At 46.3% G+C, this 19,635-nt stretch overlaps 1 protein-coding gene across 10 annotated transcripts in view; it reads left to right on the top strand.

Annotated features, from left to right (window-relative positions):
* Positions 1-19,635, top strand: part of zgc:85932 (uncharacterized protein LOC405875 homolog) — a 118,725-nt gene that overhangs the window by 81,579 nt on the left and 17,511 nt on the right. For 2 of the 10 annotated variants that reach the window (XR_009514860.1, XR_009514859.1), the window contains exon 21: positions 4,829-4,896. The exons of 4 other annotated variants lie outside the window; for them this stretch is intronic. Coding sequence is in view for 4 of the 6 variants with exons in the window: in XM_059985042.1 (XP_059841025.1) it covers positions 4,829-4,944 (116 nt within the window). In the remaining 2 variants the exon portion in view is untranslated. Of the gene's footprint in view, positions 1-4,828; positions 7,889-15,269; positions 15,514-19,635 lie in introns of those variants that run through there. 4 more of the 10 variants (XM_059985042.1, XM_059985043.1, XM_059985048.1 and 1 more) reach the window with 3 other exon arrangements.

The following is a 19,635-nucleotide window of genomic DNA, read 5'->3' as shown; positions in this document are numbered from 1 at the left end:
GCAAATTTATTGAAAAGCAAAGGTCAGGAGATGAATACAAGAATATTTCCAAGTCACAGAATATCCCGAATTTACAGTTAAGTAAATTTGCCCAGAACAGGCCGTCCTCAAACACTGAGTGACCGTGCAAGAAATGGATTAGTGAGGGAGGCCACCAAGAGACCTGTGACAACTCTGGAGGAGTTACAAGCTTCAGTGGCTGAGATGGGAGAGACTGCACAAACAACTGTTGCCCGGGTGCTTCACCCGTCACAGCTCTACAAGAGAGTAGTAGCAAAGCGAAAGCCACTATTGAAAAAAGATCATATGAAATCTCAACTGGAGTTTGCCAGAAGACATGGGGGAGATTCTGAAGTAAGCTGGAAGAAGGTTCTATGGTCGAATGATACCAAAATTGAGCCTTTTGGCCCTCAGACTAATCTCTATGTTTATGCCATGCACTGCACATCATCAAAAACGTCTCTACCGTGAAGCATGGTGGTGGTTGCATCACGCTGTGGGGATGCTTCACTGCAGCAGGCCCTGGGAGGCTTGTGAAGGTAGAGGGTAAAATGAATGCAGCCAAATACAGGGAAATCCTGCAGGAAAACCTGATGCAGTCTTGCAAGAGAATTGTGGCTTTGGAGAAGATTTGTTTTCCAGCAAGACAATGACCCCCAAGCATAAAGCCAAAGCTACACAGGAATGGCTTAAATACAACAAAGTTAATGTCCTGAAGTGGCCAAGTCAGAGTCCAGCCCACACTGCAATTGTGAATTTGTAGCTGGACTTGAAAAGGGCTGTTCACTCACGATACCCATGCAATCTGACAGAGCTTGAGCAACTTTGTAACGAAGAATGGGGAAAAATGCAGTGTCAGATGTGCAAAGCTGATAGAGACCCATCCACACAGACTGAAGGCTGTAATTGCTGCCAAAGGTGCATCTACTAAATACTGACTTGAAAAGGTGAATATTTATGCAATCAATTATATGTTTTATATTTGTAATTAGTTTAGATCAGTTTGTAGAAATCTGTTTTCACTTTGACATGGAAGAGTCTTTTTCTGTTGATCAGTGTCAAAAAAGTCAAATTAAAACCATTGTGATTCAATGTAAATCAATAAAACATGAAAGCTTCCAAAGGGGGTGAATATTTTTTATAGGCACTGTATTTCAGGTTAACAAGCCTTCATCAGAGCTGTGAAGATCAAGAAGTGAAGTCAGTTCTAAATTGGAGAGAAGAGTAAGAGGGTTAGAGTTCAAAATAAGTTTACTTTGAATGCAAAATCCTACAAAAGGTAATGGATTTGGCCCAATACATTACAGATAAAGCCCTCCCAACCCACGGAGCACATTTACAGTGTATGAAAAGGCTGTCACAGGAAAGCAGCATCCATCATCAGAGATCCCCACCCCACAGGACATGATCTCTTCTCACTGCTGCCATCAGATAGAAGGAACAAGAGCCTCAGGTTCCACACCACCAGGTTCGGGAACAGTTATTACCCCACAACCATCAGGCCCCTGAACCAGTGTGGATAACTTCACTCACCACAATGAGCCTCAGGTCCCACACCACCAGGTTCAGGAACAGTTATTACCCACAACCATCAGGCTCCTGAACCGGTGTGGATAACTTCACTCACCACAATCAGCCTCAGGTCCCACACCACCAGGTTCAGGAACAGTTATTACCCCACAACCATCAGGCTCCTGAACCAGTGTGGATAACTTCACTCACCACAATGAGCCTCAGGTCCCACACCACCAGGTTCAGAAACAGTTATTACCCCACAACCATCAGGCTCCTGAACCAGTGTGGATAACTTCACTCACCACAATGAGCCTCAGGTCCCACACCACCAGGTTCAGGAACAGTTAATACCCCTCAACCATCAGACTCCTGAACCAGTGTGGATAACTTCACTCACCACAATGAGCCTCAGGTCCCACAACACCAGGCTCAGGAACAGTTATTACCCCACAACCATCAGGCTCCTGAACCGGTGTGGATAACTTCACTCACCACAATCAGCCTCAGGTCCCACACCACCAGGTTCAGGATCAGCTATTACCCCACAACCATCAGTCTCTTGAACAAAGGGGACAACTACACTCACTTGCCCCATCATTGAGATGCCCCCACAACCAATGATCTCACTTTAAGGACTCTTTATCTCAGAATCTCATGTTCTCGTTATTTATTGCAATTTATTTATATTTGCATTTACACAGTTTGTTTCCTTCTGCATTCTGGTTGATATTTCATTGATCCTGTTACAGTCACTATTCTATAGATTTGGTACGTTTGCCCACAGGAAAATCAGGGTTGTATATGGTGATATATATGTACTTTGATAATATTTGTTTTGAAGATTGATATATGCCACCACATACAACCCTGAGATTCATTTTCTCAGGGTTTCACAGCAAGTACAAAGAAACACAATAGAATCAATGAAAGACAGCACACAACAGGACGGACAACGTGCAAAAGAGAACAAACTGTGCAAATTTTAAGAAAAGAAAAATAATAAATAAATAAACAATAAATATCAAGAACATGAGATGAAGAGTCATTGAAAGCGTGTCCATAGCTCAGTTCATTGTTGTGGTGAGTGAAGTTATCCCCTCTACATGAGCCTGATGATTGAGAGGTGATAACTGTTCCAAAACCTGGTGCTGTGGCTCCTGGGGATCCTGCACCTCCTTCCTGATAGCGGCAACAAGAGAAAAAAAGGGAGGTCTTGACACCAGGAATGATTGAATGCCACGTGCGAACGTCACGCCAACCTACATAAATAATATTTCACCATCAATCCTACACAGCCCATCGTCCTGCATGTTTCCTACATCTATCTGCCTAGCTAAGTCTCTCTTAAATCTCCCTAATTTTATTTAGATTATTTGTCTTTATTTTTTTAAATGTTTATTTAGAGATGCAGCGCAGAACTGGCCTTTCCAGCCCACAGTACACAGCAACCCACTGATTTAACCCTCGCCTAATCACGGGGCAATTTACAATAATCAATTAGCCTACTAACCAATAGGTCTTTAGACTGTGGGAGGAAGCCAGAGCGCCTGGAGGAAAGCTGTGCACACGCATGTAAAGAGCTTCTTACAGAGGACGCCAGAGTTGAACTCACAACTGCACGCAGAGCTGTAGTAGTGCTGGGCTGACCGCCGCCCCGCCTGTCAAGCTCCAGCACTACCTCCGGCAGTGTATCCCAGGCACCCGGCCGTGTTCTGTGTTAAAACCATCTCCGGCATCTCCCCTACAGTTTACCCCACCCGCCATAAACAGATGTCCTCTGCTATTGGGCATTGTTGCCCTGGGAATGGTGATGCACTCTCTCCTGCCTCTAATAATCTGTAACACCTCTACCAAGTCAGCACCCACCCTCCCCCCAGCTCACGCAACCTACCCTCGTAAGACATGCTCTCTCATCCAGGCAGCGTCCTGTGAATCTCCTCTCTGTAGTTTCTTCCTGTAACGAGGTGACCAAATACTTTGTGGTTGGTGTAATACTTGACAGCACAAGCGATGGCTATCAGGGTTCAGGGTTCAGAGAGGGCCCGGCAGCAGGTATATTTCATTTGGAATTTAAGGATGTGCCATAAATGACACATGCAAATTTCTACAGATGTACCATGGAGAGCATGGGAACTGGCTGCATCACTGTCAGGTATTTGGAGGGGGGAGGGGGCTACTGCACAGGATCAAAGTAAGCTGTGCAGAAAGTTGTAAACTTAGCTCCGTCATGAGCACTGTCCTCCGTATTATCAGGACACTTTCAAATGCCTCAAAAAGGTAGCACCCATCCTTAAGGGCCACCCTTACTCAGGACTTACCCTCTTCTCATTGCTGAGATGGTGCAACGGAAGCCTGAAGACACACACTCAGTGATTCAGGAACAGCTTCTTCCCCTCTGCCATCAGGGAGGAGGTACAGGAGCCTGAAGACACACACTCAGTGATTCAGGAACAGCTTCTTCCCCTCTGCCATCAGGGAGGAGGTACAGGAGCCTGAAGACACACACTCAGTGATTCAGGAACAGCTTCTTCCCCTCTGCCATCAGGGAGGAGTTACAGGAGCCTGAAGACACACACTCAGCGATTCAGGAACAGCTTCTTCCCCTCTGCCATCAGGGAGGAGGTACAGGAGCCTGAAGACACACACTCAAAGACTCAGGAACGGCTTCTTCCCCTCTGCCATCCGATTTCTGAATGGACATTGAACCCATGAACACTACCTCACTACCTTTATTTTTCTTTTTTTGCACTACTTATTTAACCATATATCCTTACTGTAATTCACTTTTTTCTATTATTATTGCCGCCGCAAAGACGACAAATTCCAAGATATTAAACCTGATTCTGGTTTCTGCCGCTGTCTGTAAGGAGTTTGTGTGTTCTCCCAGTCACTGTACGTGTTTCCTCTGGGTGCTCCGGTTTTCTTGCACGGTCCAAAGGCTCCCAGGTTAGATTTTATAAATCGTGAGCTTGCCCAAAGTGTGGCAACACTGTGGACTGACCCTGACACATCCTAGACTGCAACTCTTTGGCACAGCAGTGATGACGGTTTCTTTGCATAAGTGTTCGCCGGGTGGCAAAACCCTTCTTTGCCTGTAAAACTCTGAAGGATGATCCGAGAGGGACAAGAGTGGTGATTTAGAAATTTTTCTCTCTTCAGTCTTTAAGGAGGAAAGTATACAAATACTATCAGCGACTCCTCTAAACACTGTCACCATATGCGCATTTACAATGAATTACCCTGATCTGTAATAACTACATTATTGTTTGGTTTTCCTTAAAAAAGTAACCACTCTTGTTCTTACCTCCAACAGTGGCTGCAGATGACCATGTACAGCTAAGACCCTATGAAGCGTCTACTGTAGATCTGGGATACTGTGGACCATTCAATGGACATCTAACCACTGTGGACTATCCAACAGACAACTAGCCACTGTGGACCATCCAATGGGCTACTAAGACCTTGTGATATATCCAAGGGACAGTTAAGACCCTGCAGACCATCCAATAGACTGTTTAGACCCTGCAAACTATCTGATGACAACTGAGACCCTCTGATCCACCCAATGGAGAGCTAAAATCTTGTGGACCATCCAATGGACATCTAAGATCTTGTGGACCATCCAATGGACATCTAAGATCCTTTGGACCATCCAATAGACAGCCTAGACACTACAGGTCATCCATTAGACAGCTGTGACCTCGTAGACCATCCAATATACAGCTAAGGCTATGTGGGCTATCCAATGGAAAGCTGAGACTCCATGGACAGCTGAGACCCTATGAACCATCCAGTGTGGAGCTGGGACCTGATAAACTATCCAATATATAGCTGGGATCCCATTGAACATTTTATGTACAGTTGAGATCCTATAAAGCATTCAATGTCCATCTAGGGTCCTCTAGACCATTCAATGTCTACCTAGGGTCCCGTAGACTATTCAATGCTCACTTGGGTCATCAGGACCATTCAATGTCCATCCAGGATCATGAAGACCATTTAATGTCCATCCAGGGTCATGTGGACCATTCGATGTTCACCTAGGGCCATGTGGACCATTCAACATCCATCTAAGGACCCATGGACCATTCAATGACCATCTAGGGTCTTGTGGACCATTCAGTGACCTTCCAAGATCCTGTGGACCATTCAACGTCCACCAAGGGTCCTGTGGACCATTCAATGTTCACCTAGGGCCATGTGGACCATTCAATGGCCATCTAAGGACCCATAGACCATTCATTGACCATCTAGGGTCTTGTAGACCATTCAGTGACCATCCAAGATCCTGTGGACCATTTAACTTCCACCAAGGGTCCTGTGGACCATTCAATGTACGGCGAGGATACCATTCTCTATATACCACTGGGATCCTGTGAAACATGCAAATTGCAGCTGGGATTCTATGGACCGCTAACTCTCTGAAGCGGACACCCACAGCCTAATTCTGAGCAAAGAGCCGGTACACATTCACAAACACAAACTGTGGGCTTTGAATGGTTCCTTGTATCTGGCCAACACAACCCATGGCACTGTCAGCTCCAGCAGCCCCTGAGCCCTGGAGGATATCTGGTCTTAAGGTGATCTTGATGATGTGCTGTAGGAACTTTAAAAATATCTAAAGCAGAGGGAGTGCATTGAAGATGAGAGGGGGTAGGTTCAAAGGGGATGTGAGGGAGAGAGTGGTGGATTTTACTCAGAGAGTGGTGGATGCCTGGAATGTGCTGCCTGGTATAGTGGTAGAGGCAAATACATTAGAGGCTTTTAAAAGACCTTTGGACAATGCACATGAACATCAGGAGATGGAGGGATACGGACATTGCGTAGGTGGGAGGGATTAGTTCTTGGAGATTTTTGATTTGCTTTTTAGCTAGTTTGACACAACATTGTGGGCTGTTCCTGTACTCTTCTAGGTTCTATCTACATCAAGCCATACAGTAAAGTGTTGGTGTTACCCATTTGTATTCAAGATTAAGGTGTGCTGGGGAATGTCCACAATTCTTGGCAAAACAATACAGAACACAGCATCCACAAAAAAACCCACAAAGTTTATACATAGAATTTAGTGTAGTACAGGCCCTTCGGCCCACATAGTTGTGCCAACATATAATCTATTCTAAGATCAATTGCACACAGGGGTTCCCAACCTGGGGTCCATGGACCCCTTGTTTAATGGTATTGGTCCATGGTGTAAACAAGGTTGGGAACCCCTGATCTTAACACACTCTTCCCTCATGTTCTTCTATTTTCCGATCATCCATGTGTCCATCTAAGAACTTTTTAACTGTTCCTAGCAAACCTACCTCCATCACCACCCCTGACAGTCTCTACCTCTGACATGCCCCTGTACTTCCCTCCAATCAGATTACAATTGTGGCCGCTGGTATTAGCCATTTCTGCCCTGGGGAACAGAAGTACTGGCTTCCAGTACAATGGTATTAATTATATACAGGAAATGTAGGGTCCATCTGCTGTGCGTTCATATCACCACTGTAGCAGAGGTGGTTTCTGCTGTACTGGGTTGTTGTGATGTGAACGAGTCGCTGGAGAGACAGCTGAAGCTAGTGGATACGGAAGTGTTTGTTCCAGTAAAAAACGAGCAGTAGTCATATTGACACACTCTAAGAGGACGAGACATCCTGACCCAATATTACACAACATTTTTATATGATAAAGATCTAAAGGTAACAGCAGGACAATTTTATGGTTGCAGTGTGTCCACAGTTCTTCCTTTGAATGACATATAGTTTGACACACCAGCGCCCTCCCACCCATTCTCCAGACACCCAGAATGAAAGTTAATCAGCTGCAATCCACAGCTCCATTTTTCAGGGCTGCGTTTTAAGTTCAGTCTATAATCCACATTGTGAAGGTTGGTTGCTGCTGAAATTAATATTTCCTCTGTACCCAAACTCCAGAATATGCCCAGAAACCACAACAGGTTGTTTCAAAGAAGGGCCTCAGCCTGAAAGGTCGACAGTTTATACCCCTCCATAGACACTGCCTGACCTGCTGAGTTCCTCCAGCATTTTGTGTGCGTTACTCTGTCCATAGACACTGCCTGACCTGCTGAGTTCCTCCAGCATTTTGTGTGTGTTACTCTGTCCATAGTCACTGTCTGACCTGCTGAGTTCCTCCAGCATTTTGTGTGTATTACTCTGTCCATAGACACTGCCTGACCTGCTGAGTTCCTCCAGCATTTCGTGTGTGTTACTCTGTCCATAGACACTGTCTGACCTGCTGAGTTCCTCCAGCATTTTGTGAGTGTTACTCTGTCCATAGACACTGCCTGACCTGCTGAGTTCCTCCAGCATATTGTGTGTGTTACTCTGTCCATAGTCACTGTCTGACCTGCTGAGTTCCTCCAGCATTTTGTGTGTGTTACTCTGTCCATAGACACTGCCTGACCTGCTGAGTTCCTCCAGCATATCGTGTGTGTTACTCTGTCCATAGACACTGCCTGACCTGCTGAGTTCCTCCAGCATATTGTGTGTGTTACTCTGTCCATAGTCACTGTCTGACCTGCTGAGTTCCTCCAGCATTTTGTGTGTGTTACTCTGTCCATAGACACTGTCTGACCTGCTGAGTTCCTCCAGCATTTTGTGTGTGTTACTCTGACCATAGACACTGTCTGACCTGCTGAGTTCCTCCAGCATATCGTGTGTGGTTCTCTAATTACTTTTACCGTTCTTTTGAGGAGCTTACAGTTTACAAAATGGCTGTTTCCTGCATTCCAACACTTCAAAATTAAATAGAATTAATGAAAACTACAGACAAAGACGAACAAGCACTGTGCAAAAGATGCAAATATAGAAAATAATAATAAATAAACAAATAATGTATATTGAGAGCCTCGGTTGCAGAGTCTTTGAAAGTGAGTCCAAAGGGTTGTGGAATCAGTTCAGTGTTGTGGTGAGTCAAATTATCCACACTGGTTCAGGAGCCTGATGGTTGTGGGGTAATAACTGTTCCTGAACCTGGTTGTGTGGGACCTGAGGCTCATTGTGGTGAGTGAAGTTATCCACACTGGTTCAGGAGCCTGATGGTTGTGGGGTAATAACTGTTCCCGAACCTGGTGATGGGGGACCTGAGGCTCTTTGTGGTGAGTGAAGTTATCCACACTGGTTCAGGAGCCTGATGGTTGTGGGGTAATAACTGTTCCCGAACCTGGTGGTGTGGAACCTGAGGCTCATTGTGGTGAGTGAAGTTATCCACACTGGTTCAGGAGCCTGATGTTTGTAGGGTAATAACTGTTCCTGAACCTGGTGGTGTGGAACCTGAGGCTCATTGTGGTGAGTGAAGTTATCCACACTGGTTCAGGAGCCTAATGGTTGTGGGGTAATAACTGTTCCTGAACCTGGTGGTGTGGGACCTGAGGCTGAATGTGGTGAGTGAAGTTATCCACACTGGTTCAGGAGCCTGATGGTTGAGGGGTAATAACTGTTCCTGAACCTGGTGGTGTGGGACCTGAGGCTCATTGTGGTGAGTGAAGTTATCCACACTGGTTCAGGAGCCTGATGGTTGAGGGGTAATAACTGTTCCTGAACCTGGTGGTGTGGGACTTGAGGCTCATTGTGGTGAGTGAAGTTACCCACACCGGTTCAGGAGCCTGATGGTTGTGGGGTAATAACTGTTCCTGAACCTGGTGGTGTGGGACCTGAGGCTCATTGTGGTGAGTGAAGTTACCCACAGCGGTTCAGAAGCCTGATGGTTGTGGGGTAATAACTGTTCCTGAACCTGGTGGTGTGGGACCTGAGGCTCATTGTGGTGAGTGAAGTTATCCACACTGGTTCAGGGGTAATAAATTCAGTAACTTCGCAACACATCAAAATTACTTCACTGATTGTCATTTGTTTTGTGATGCAGAACAATAGAATTGTATTTTTTTCCCAATTCTCTCTACAGAAGCTGTATTCGGGAAAATAGTGAAATACAGTTATTTGCATTTATTTGTGTGTATTGCTTTGGATTTGCAAAAGTCTTGTTATTTGCAATAATATTTTTGAGTGCTATTCTTTAACATGGTAATTGCATCAAAGAATCCAATTCAAAACCTTAACGGCAATAGATTTATGTTTTCAAATGTTTCTTGTCTTTGGAAAACACTGATACTCAGGGTTAGGTGGTCAAAGTAAAGATCCTGATTTATTTATCACACGTACATTGAAACATTCAGTGAAATGCCTCGTTTGTGGTAACAACTAACACACCCAAGGAATTGCTGTGGGGCCAGTGTCACCACACAGATTCCATCACCAGCATGGCGTGCCCACAACGCTCAGCAGAACAACACAGAACACAACAAGCATCAAAGCAACAAGAGCAAAACAAGGCGTGTTCTCCTCCTTCCCACCCTCTGAAATACAGAGACAGTCCTCCATTTGCAGGACAGGCCTCTGGGCCCTCGGCCTACAACTCCTGATTGACCTTCAGGGTACAATCCTCAGCATTTTGTTGAGGTACAACAGAGTTCTTCAAACCGTGCTGCTTCAGCAACCCCCCCCCATTTAACCCTAACCTAACCACAGGACAACTTACAATGACTAATTAACCTACCCGGTACGCCTTTGGACATTGGGAGGAAACCAGAGCACCTGGAGGAAAGTCACACCTTCCACGGGGAGGACGTACAGAGACTCCTTACGGAGGATGCCAGGATTGAACTCTGAACTCTGACAACCTGAGCTGTAACTGTGTCACGCTGACTACAGCTCTGCTGATCCCCTGATGATGGGACTAGGTTTTGCAGACAAGGCTGCTGTTTGGTACACAGTGAAGAAGGTTCTGGGGTGCCCAGGGAAGGGAAGCACATCTGGTGAAGGAGCTTGTCCTGTCCATTCAGGGGCAGCTCACTCACCTTTGGTCCCCACTGGACATTCAGCCCTCACCTGTGGCTCCAAGTAGCTGTTTGCGTGCGACACAGCCCCATCCCAGTACTTTGCTTCGACAGGCGGGCTAAACCGGGTGGGGGTTGCTGACGAGCTTCGTACCCCAGTGAGACAGGAACATACCTGTCCTAGCATGCAAAGTCAGCTCTAGTGGGCTGGCTGGATGAGATCTACAGTGGCCAGGAAGGTGGTTCGAGGGGACTACTGCAAACAAAGAAGACCCCAGTTTGTGACAACTGCTGGACCCGAACTGCCGAGGTTGAGAGAGTGGAACTGCCCCACTTTGCAGACTCTCCCGCACAGGTCTCAGACTGGGAATCAGAATCACGGGCATTTGTCATGAACTTTGTTGAATGCAATGGACAACTGCCGAGGAGGTACTGGTGTTTCTTCGGCTCCATTCACAGTATTCCCAAAATTTGAAGGGCTAGGGTGTATGTGATGGACTGAATTGCCTTGTTTGTGTTTCAGTGATTCCAAGGGCTGGTTCTGAAAGTAGCTCCAATGCAGGATGAAAATTGTCCATCTAACCATAGTGCTGTGACTGTGAACAAAGTCACTGAAGAGACACTGAAGCTGGTGGACACAGGAGTGTTTATTCAGCAAAACCAGCAGCAGGCATCATTTTCGAGCCTGTCTAGGAAGAAGAGGCCTGTCTGACCCAATATTACATGACATTTTTATATGCTAAAGATCAATGGTTACAGTGGACAATTCCATAGTTACAATGCATCCACAATAGTTCCTTTGAATTACATACAGTTTTCAAACACCTCCTTCTTCTCACCCTCACTCCAGACACCCAAAGTGACTCTGGGCTGCATTCATGCAGATGCAGGTGTCTGAGGTCCAAGTGCTGCTGTCTGTAAGGAGTTTGTACGTTCTCCCCGTGACCGCCTGGGTTTCCTCCGGGTGATCCAGTTTCCTCCCACAGTCCAAAGGTGTACGTTCATCGGTTAATTGGTCATTGTAAGTAGTCCTGTGACCAGACCAGGATTAAATTGGGAGTTGCTGGGCGGCGTGGAGTGAAGAGCCAGAAGGGCCTATTCCACACTGTATGTCAATAAGTTAAAAAAAAATTTAAAAAGTAGTGAGATAGTGTTCACGGGTTCAATGTCTATTCAGAAATCGGATGGCAGAGGGGAAGAAGCTGTTCCAGAATTGCTTAGTGTGTGCCTTCAGGCCCCTGTACCCCCTTCCTGATGGTAACAATGAGAAGAGGGCATGTCCTGGGTGGTGGGGGTCCTTGACGATGGACGCCGCCTTTTTGAGACTTTACTCCTTGAAGATGCCCTGAATGCTACAGAGGTTAGTGCCCGTGATGGATCTGACAACTCTCGGCAGTTTATTTCGATCCTGTGCAGCAGACGGCGATGCAACTTTACAACAGCGCTGTGCAGAAGAGCGTCTCTGAACACGCGGCACATTGAACGCCAACAAACGATTCTGCGGTCCTTCAGAAAAGGGGCATTCCACCCACTGCCCCCGTGCGCTGTAGCATAGTAGTGGTTAGCACATCACTTTACAGTGCCAGTGACCGCGGTTGTGAAGATTTGTACGTTTTCCCCATAACTGTGTGGGTTTCCTCCCACAGCCCAAAGACATACCAATTCGCAGGTTACTTGATCATTGAAAATTGTGCCATGACTAGGCTAGGATTAAATCAGGGGTTGCTGGGTGGTGCAGATTGAAGGGCCGGTGGGACATTTCCCATGCTGTATCTCAATAAATCAATAATAAACAGGAAACAGGTTCCAGTCATCTGGGGTTTGCAGAATCTGTCCAGGTGAAAGATCATTTCATTACTACAGGAATGAAAAACTGTTTATTAATCCATTTGATTGTGTGAAGCAGTTGCTCGATCCACATTAGGTTTCTGAATTAAGTGAACTGGAGATAAAGAGAAATTTGGGTACATACAGTACTGTGCAGAAGTCTGAAGTATATATATATATCTGTAGCTAGAGTGTCTGAGAACAGTACTATAGTAACTTTATGTATTGCACTGAACTGATACCATGAAACAAAACAAATTTCATGACGTATATGAGTGATGATAAACCTGATTCTGATACGGGTTTCTGTTGTGGACTGAGAGTGGGAAGGGGGCAGGGAGAGGGGACTCATGGTTGGGAAAAGGGGAAGGGAGGGGAGAGAGTGGGAAGAACCAGAGAGACATTCTGTATTGATCAATAAACTAATTGTTTGGAACCTGATGACCTTGCCTGGTGTCTCAGGGCGGGGAGGTGTCTGGACCCTCTCACCCCTCACCCCCTTTCTCTGCTACCTGGCCTGCTGTGCCCCACCCTCACCATTCCCAATATCCTTTCCTCTTGCCCCACGTTGACAAATATAGTACTGTGCAAAGTCTTAGGCACCCTAGCTACATTTATGTGCGTTAAGTCTTTTGCACACCATGGAGGTGCGTCCAGGTGTAGATAGATGGGGCTAGGCAGATTAAAAGGTTTGCAACAAACTAGAAGGGCTGAAGGGCCTGTTTCTATGACTGAATGAATACATTACAGAGCTTCTATATTGAAGAAAATCAATAGCAATTGGTTAGATTCCCTACGGCAACTCAACTCAGTGATCAATGCATGCGCTTCACAAGGAGAAAGTTAATGCTCACACATGTAAAAACAAGTTCTTGACTTTGTTTATTGGCGGAGGCAGATGTATATGCAGGATAGAAATGCTATGAAAATTAGTTCTTTGCAACATCAGATTAAGATTAGCTTCCTTTTGTCACATGTACTGCACATCAAAATGTGTTGTAATACACGCAAAATGCTGTAGGAACTCAGCAGCTCAGGTAGCGTCTATAGAAATGAATAAACAGTCGACATTTCAGGCCGAGACCCTTCTTCAGGACTGAGGAGGAAGTGGGAAGATACCAGTGTAAGAATGTGGGGTGATAGGTGAAGCCAGGCGGCTAGGAAAGGTAAAGGGCTGGAGAGGAAGGAATCTGACGGGAGAGAAGAATAGACCATAGGAGAAGGGGCACCAGGAGGAGGTGAAAGGCAGATAAGAAGTAAATGACCGCAGTGGCGAATAGAAGAGTGGGGGGGGGGGAGGGTATTTTTTTACTAGAAGAGGAAATCGATATGCCATCAGGTTGGAGGCTACCCAGGCGGAATGTAGGGTGTTGCTCCTCAAGCCTGAGTGGGCCTCATCTTGGCAGAAGAGGAGACCGTGGATCAACATGCTGGAATGGGAATGGAATCGCAATTAAAATATTCGGCCACCAGGAAATCCCACTTGTGGCGACGGAGCGGAGGTGCTCGATGAAGCGGTCCCCCAATTTGCAACGGGTCTCACCAACGTAGAGGAGGCCGCATTGGGAACACTGAAAACAATAGGCGACCCCAGCAGGTTCGCAGGTGAGGTGCCGCCTCACCTGGAGGACTGTCTGTGGCCCTGAATGGAGGCAAATTGTGGTGTGTAGGCATATGTAGTACTTGGGCTACTTGCAGGGGTAAGTGTGGGGCAGAAGATCCTGGGAGAGAGGCACTGTTCACACCAACGACCAGGCACAGTCCAAAGATTGTGCTGGGTGTTGTGTTTTTCATATTTCAGTAATACTTGAGTAATCTTGTGAGTGTATTGTTTGATAAAGCACTCTTTGTTGTTTATATAATTCATGTAATGAAAAATAAATGTACATGTAAAAATACATGGATTGTGTACGTCTTGATACTACCATGTGATTTGTGTGTGCCTCACTAAAGTAATGAAAGTGATTCCAGAATTGAAAAGCTTATCGTACGAGGAGCGTTTGATGACTTTGGGCCTGTACTCACTGGAATTCAGAAGAATGAGGGGTGACCTCGTTAAAATCTATCGAATGGTGAAAGGCCTCGACAGAGTGGATGTGGAGAGGATGTTTCCTATAATGGGAGGGTCTAAGACCAGAGGACACAACCTCAGAATCGAAACTTAGAGCAGAGATGAGGAGGAATTTCTTTAACCAGAGAGTGGTGAATCTGTGAAGGCCAAGCATGTGTGTATATTTAAGGCTGAGGTTGATAGGTTCTTGATTGGTCACGGCATGAAGGGATACGGGGAGAAGGCAGGAGACTCCTGGACTGAGAGGGAAATGGATCAGCCGTGATGAAATGGCAGAGCAGACTTGATGAGCCAAATGGCCTAATGCTGCTCCTATATCTTGTGGTTTCAGGATCTTATTTCATTACTTTCCTGTAAATCATGACATGGATATGGTGAAATATTTTATGGTGACATATAGCACTCTGATAATAATTTCCCTTTGACTTTTACTGAGCAATGGTGAAGGGTCACTGACCTGATACGTTAGCTCTATTTCTCCACCCATAGATGCAGCCTGACTTGCTGAGTCCAGCATTTCCTGGTCTATTTTTAATGTCAATGTGAGTGGGGCCCAGGCTCTACTTTGATAGGAGTTTGAGGAGATTGTTGGTCTGTCACCAAAGGTTCTTGCGGATTTCAACAGAGGTACCGTGGAGACGGATCGAGCCGTCATCTGATACGGAGGCTCCAATGGACAGGATAAGCTGCTGGGGTTTGTAGACTCAGCCCGCTCCATTACAGGCACAACCCTCCCCTTCCATCAAGGACGTCTTCAAAAGACTGCGCCTTCATGGCTGTGGACTCATTTTGGCGAACTTCCGCTCTGAGTGTTAATTGCTTACTCTGATTGTCAGCACGTCTTTTCTCCTGCACATTGGGCATTTGACAGTCTTTTTTTAAATGGGTTTCCTTGTTTCATGTTTGCCTGTTAGGAGATGAATCTCAAGGTTGTATAATGTATACATACATTGATAATAAATGCACTTTGTACTTACAGCATTGACTTAAGACATGCCCTCTTCTCATTGCTACCAACAGGGAGGAGGTACAGGAGCCTGAAGACCCACGCTCAATAATTTAGGAACAGCTTCTTCCCCTCTGCCATCAGGGAGGAGGTACAGGAGACTGAAGACCCACACTCAGCGATTCAGGAACAGCTTCTTCCCCTCTGCCATCAGGGAGGAGGTACAGGAGCCTGAAGACCCACACTCAACGAGTCAGGAACAGCTTCTTCCCCTCTGCCATCAGGGAGGAGGTACAGGAGCCTGAAGACACACACTCAGTGATTCAGGAACAGCTTCTTCCCCTCTGCCATCAGGGAGGAGGGACAGGAGCCTGAAGACACACACTCAACGAGTCAGGAACAGCTTCTTCCCCTCTGCCATCAGGGAGGAGGTACAGGAGCCTGAAGACACACACTCAGTGATTCAGGAACAGCTTCTTCCCCTCTGCCATCAGGGAGGAGGGACAGGAGCCTGAAGACACACACTCAGTGATTCAGGAACAGCTTCTTCCCCTCTGCCATCAGGGAGGAGGTACAGGAGCCTGAAGACACACACTCAGTGATTCAGGAACAGCTTCTTCCCCTCTGCCATCAGGGAGGAGGTACAGAAGCCTGAAGACACACACTCAATGATTCAGGAACAGCTTCTTCCCCTCTGCCATCAGGGAGGAGGGACAGGAGCCTGAAGACACACACTCAGTGATTCAGGAACAGCTTCTTCCCCTCTGCCATCAGGGAGGAGGTACAGGAGCCTGAAGACACACACTCAATGATTCAGGAACAGCTTCTTCCCCTCTGCCATCAGGGAGGAGGTACAGGAGCCTGAAGACACACACTCAATGATTCAGGAACAGCTTCTTCCCCTCTGCCATCAGGGAGGAGGTACAGGAGCCTGAAGACACACACTCAATGATTCGGGAACAGCTTCTTCCCCTCCGCCATCAGGGAGGAGGTACAGGAGCCTGAAGACACACACTCAATGATTCGGGAACAGCTTCTTCCCCTCTGCCATCAGGGAGGAGGTACAGGAGCCTGAAGACACACACTCAATGATTCGGGAACAGCTTCTTCCCCTCCGCCATCAGGGAGGAGGTACAGGAGCCTGAAGACACACACTCAATGATTCGGGAACAGCTTCTTCCCCTCTGCCATCAGGGAGGAGGTACAGGAGCCTGAAGACACACACTCAATGATTCGGGAACAGCTTCTTCCCCTCTGCCATCAGATTTCTGAACAGACCATGAAACCATGAACTCTAGCTTGTCATCCCTCTTTCTACTGTTGGTATATTTTTGTAACTTGTACTATCAGTATTTATGTTTGCATTGTTCTTTTGAATGGGAATCAGAATCAAGTTTTTTATCACTGACATCATTTACGTTGCAAAATTTGTTGTTTTGTGGCCGCAGTACGGTGCAATACATGAAGATACTATAAATTACAATAGGAAATGTACTCCAGAGTTCAAAGTATGCGTGCAGTTTACAACCTTCCCCACAGACAGCCACGTAACAAAGGAACACCCTGGCACCTGGTCAACGAAAAACTTCAAACCCCAACACTCAAGCACCAAAATGGGCAACAGCTGGCTCAATGGGAAAAGAACGAGCAAAAAACACGTAAAATAAAATAACAACCACAGACTCCTCATCGACTGCAAGCTGCAGTGCCAGTCCAAAGGAGTTTGTACATTCTCCCCGTGACTGCATGAGTTTCCTCCCACAGTCCAAAGAGCTACCACTCAGTAGGTTAAACGGTCATTGCAAATTATCCCATGATTAGGCTAGGATTAAATCAGAGGTTGCTGGGCAGCATAGGAAGTGCTTAGTCTGCATTGTAACTCAATAAATAAATAAACAAACAAACAAGCAACCGAATAAATAAATAGGTCATGCAAAAATAGTGAGGTAGTGTTCATTGGTTCTGCTGCCATTAAACAACAACATACAGTGAGGCCTCAGTCGGCCAGGGTTGACCACAGACAGCGCGTCCTAGTGTGTAGATACGCAGGCCAGGGCAGTGCAATATGCAGAGCAAGCTGTTGCCCGTGTAGTAAGCTCCTCCCTCCACAAATCTGCTGAACCCAAAGGAACGACAGAAACCGATACAATTTTGCACCAGTAGCGTTTGCAGGAGTTGCCAGTCGACGTAGGACTGCCTTTGGCACTGCAGCTCCGGGTTTTTCCCTCGGGGTTCACTCTCGAAGCCGTCCCCATGAGCAGGTACAGCTGCAAGGCAGCATTGGTTTGAGATGAGTTTTCCTTCTCCAAGGTGTGCAGACCACCACGGCTGACGAGGCCCATCTGTCTGAAGTAACTGGGTTTAAGGTGTCTTTGCCCCTTCTCCTGTCAGTAGAGATGATTCTGCTGGGCTTCGTAGCTCAGCCACATGTGTCCATTTCACTTCTACTTCCCATTCCCATTCCAACATGTGTCCATGGTCTCCTCTACTGCTGTAGTGAGGCCATGCGCAGGCTGGACAAACAACCATTTATATTCCATCTTAGCAGCCTCCAACCTGATGGTACGAGCATCGATTTTTCGAACTCCAGATAATTGCCCCTCCCCCTTCACCATCCCTCATTCCCATTTCCCTCTTTCACCTCGTCTCCTTACTTGCCCATCACCTCTCTCTGATGCCCCTCCCCTTCCCTTCATTTCATGGCCTTCTGTGTTCTCCTATCAGATTCCCCTTCCTCCAGCCCAATATCTCTCTCACCAATCAAGTTCCCAGCTCTTTACTCACCCCTCCCGGTTTCACCTATCACCTACCACCTTGTACTTCTTCCTCCCCTCCCCACACCTCCTTACTCTGACTTCTCATCTTTCTTTCCAGTCCTGATGAAGGGTCTCGGCCCAAAACGTCAACTGTTTATTCTTTTCCAGGGATGTTGCCTGACCTGCTGAGTTCCTCCTGCGTTTTGTGTGTGTGTGGCTAGGGGCTGGACTATTTGAGATTCGTGCCATTGGGAGCATTTAATGGTAGTAGCAGCTTATCCGCATTTCCACCCATGGCTGTAACAACCTGAAGGGACCATGACAAACAGTATGTTAGTGATAATAAACCTGGTTCTGAATCTGTTGGTCCGCTCAGGTGGAACTATCTCAGAGGTCAGGAGAAATCTCACTTAGTATCTGGCAAATATTTATCTCTCAACCAACATAACTAAAAGCAGATGATCTTGTCATGATAATAATGTTGTTTGTGAGAGTTTGCTGGGTATTTTTATTACCTTACAACACACTACAAGCTCGTCTTTAATTGGGAAATGCTTCTTGACAACACAGCATTGCGAAAGGCTTTATGGAAGTGTTGGTTACGCAAGTGTACTAAAATTTCTAAATGTTGCACTTTCTCTTCCCCTTTTCAGTGTTCCCAATTTCTGTTCTGAATGATGCTTCAGCTTTTAAGTAGCCCAGTGCCATGTCTCCAATTGTGAGCATTGATATAACTGGAGGTGTTTGCAGGTAAAAAATGCCAAATCCCAAGAGCTGGTAGAGCAGTGTCAGAGACGGGCACAATGTGAGCCTATCGAGGTGGGGTGTAGAGGCTGCTCACTGTGCAGAGCCTACTCTCTCCTTGGCATTACAGGGGCTGCAAAGAATAGAGCCAACAGGACAGTCACTGATGCTGTTGAGTGGAGCAAGAGCTGTTACTCATGGACCTGTACTGCTGGGACTCAAGCCAGGGCCTGATCAACCCTAGCTGGGTCCCTGGTGTTGAAAAACCTGAAACACCCGATGACCCCAGGTTACGTCACTGATGATGTGCCCCAGCGCATACCTCAGCATCTAGTCAGCCATTCTTCCACTATGAACCACTTCCCAGACAAAGCTGCTTTGGTTCAAGGCTGGGAGTGCAGCCTTAGTATCAGAGCATTCAACAGCACAGAAATGGGAACTTCCTGCCTATCCTCCTCAGCCGACTGTGCTGGCTGCTTACGCAAATCCCATTTGCCCGCATTAAGCCCAGATTCCTCAACTCATTTCCTATCCCAAAGCCTATTAAACAATGAATTTGCCTCTACCACCTCCTCAGGCAGCTCGTTTCAGACGTTCAACACCTTCTATCTGCAAAAGAAAACTTTTCCAAAGTGCGCAGGAAATTTTATTATCGAAGTACATATACAACCCTGAGGTTTATTTTCTTGTGGGTATACTCAACAAATCTCTAGAGTAGTAGCCATAACAGAATCAATGAAAAACTACTCAACTAGGTCATTCAATCGGAGTGCAGAAGACAACAAATACTGCAAATACAGAAGAAGCAAATACTGCAAATAAAGAAGAAGCAATAATAATAAATAAGCAATAAATATCAAGAACATGGGATGAAGAGTCCTAGAAAGTGGGTCCTTTGGTTGTTGGAACATTTCAATGAGGGGGTAAGTGAGGTTGAGTG

The sequence above is a fragment of the Hypanus sabinus genome, chromosome 11, assembly GCF_030144855.1.
Source record: "Hypanus sabinus isolate sHypSab1 chromosome 11, sHypSab1.hap1, whole genome shotgun sequence".
Lineage (NCBI taxonomy): Eukaryota > Metazoa > Chordata > Chondrichthyes > Myliobatiformes > Dasyatidae > Hypanus > Hypanus sabinus.
Note: the sequence above shows the minus strand (reverse complement) of the source record. Positions and strands in the feature narration are given on the sequence as shown.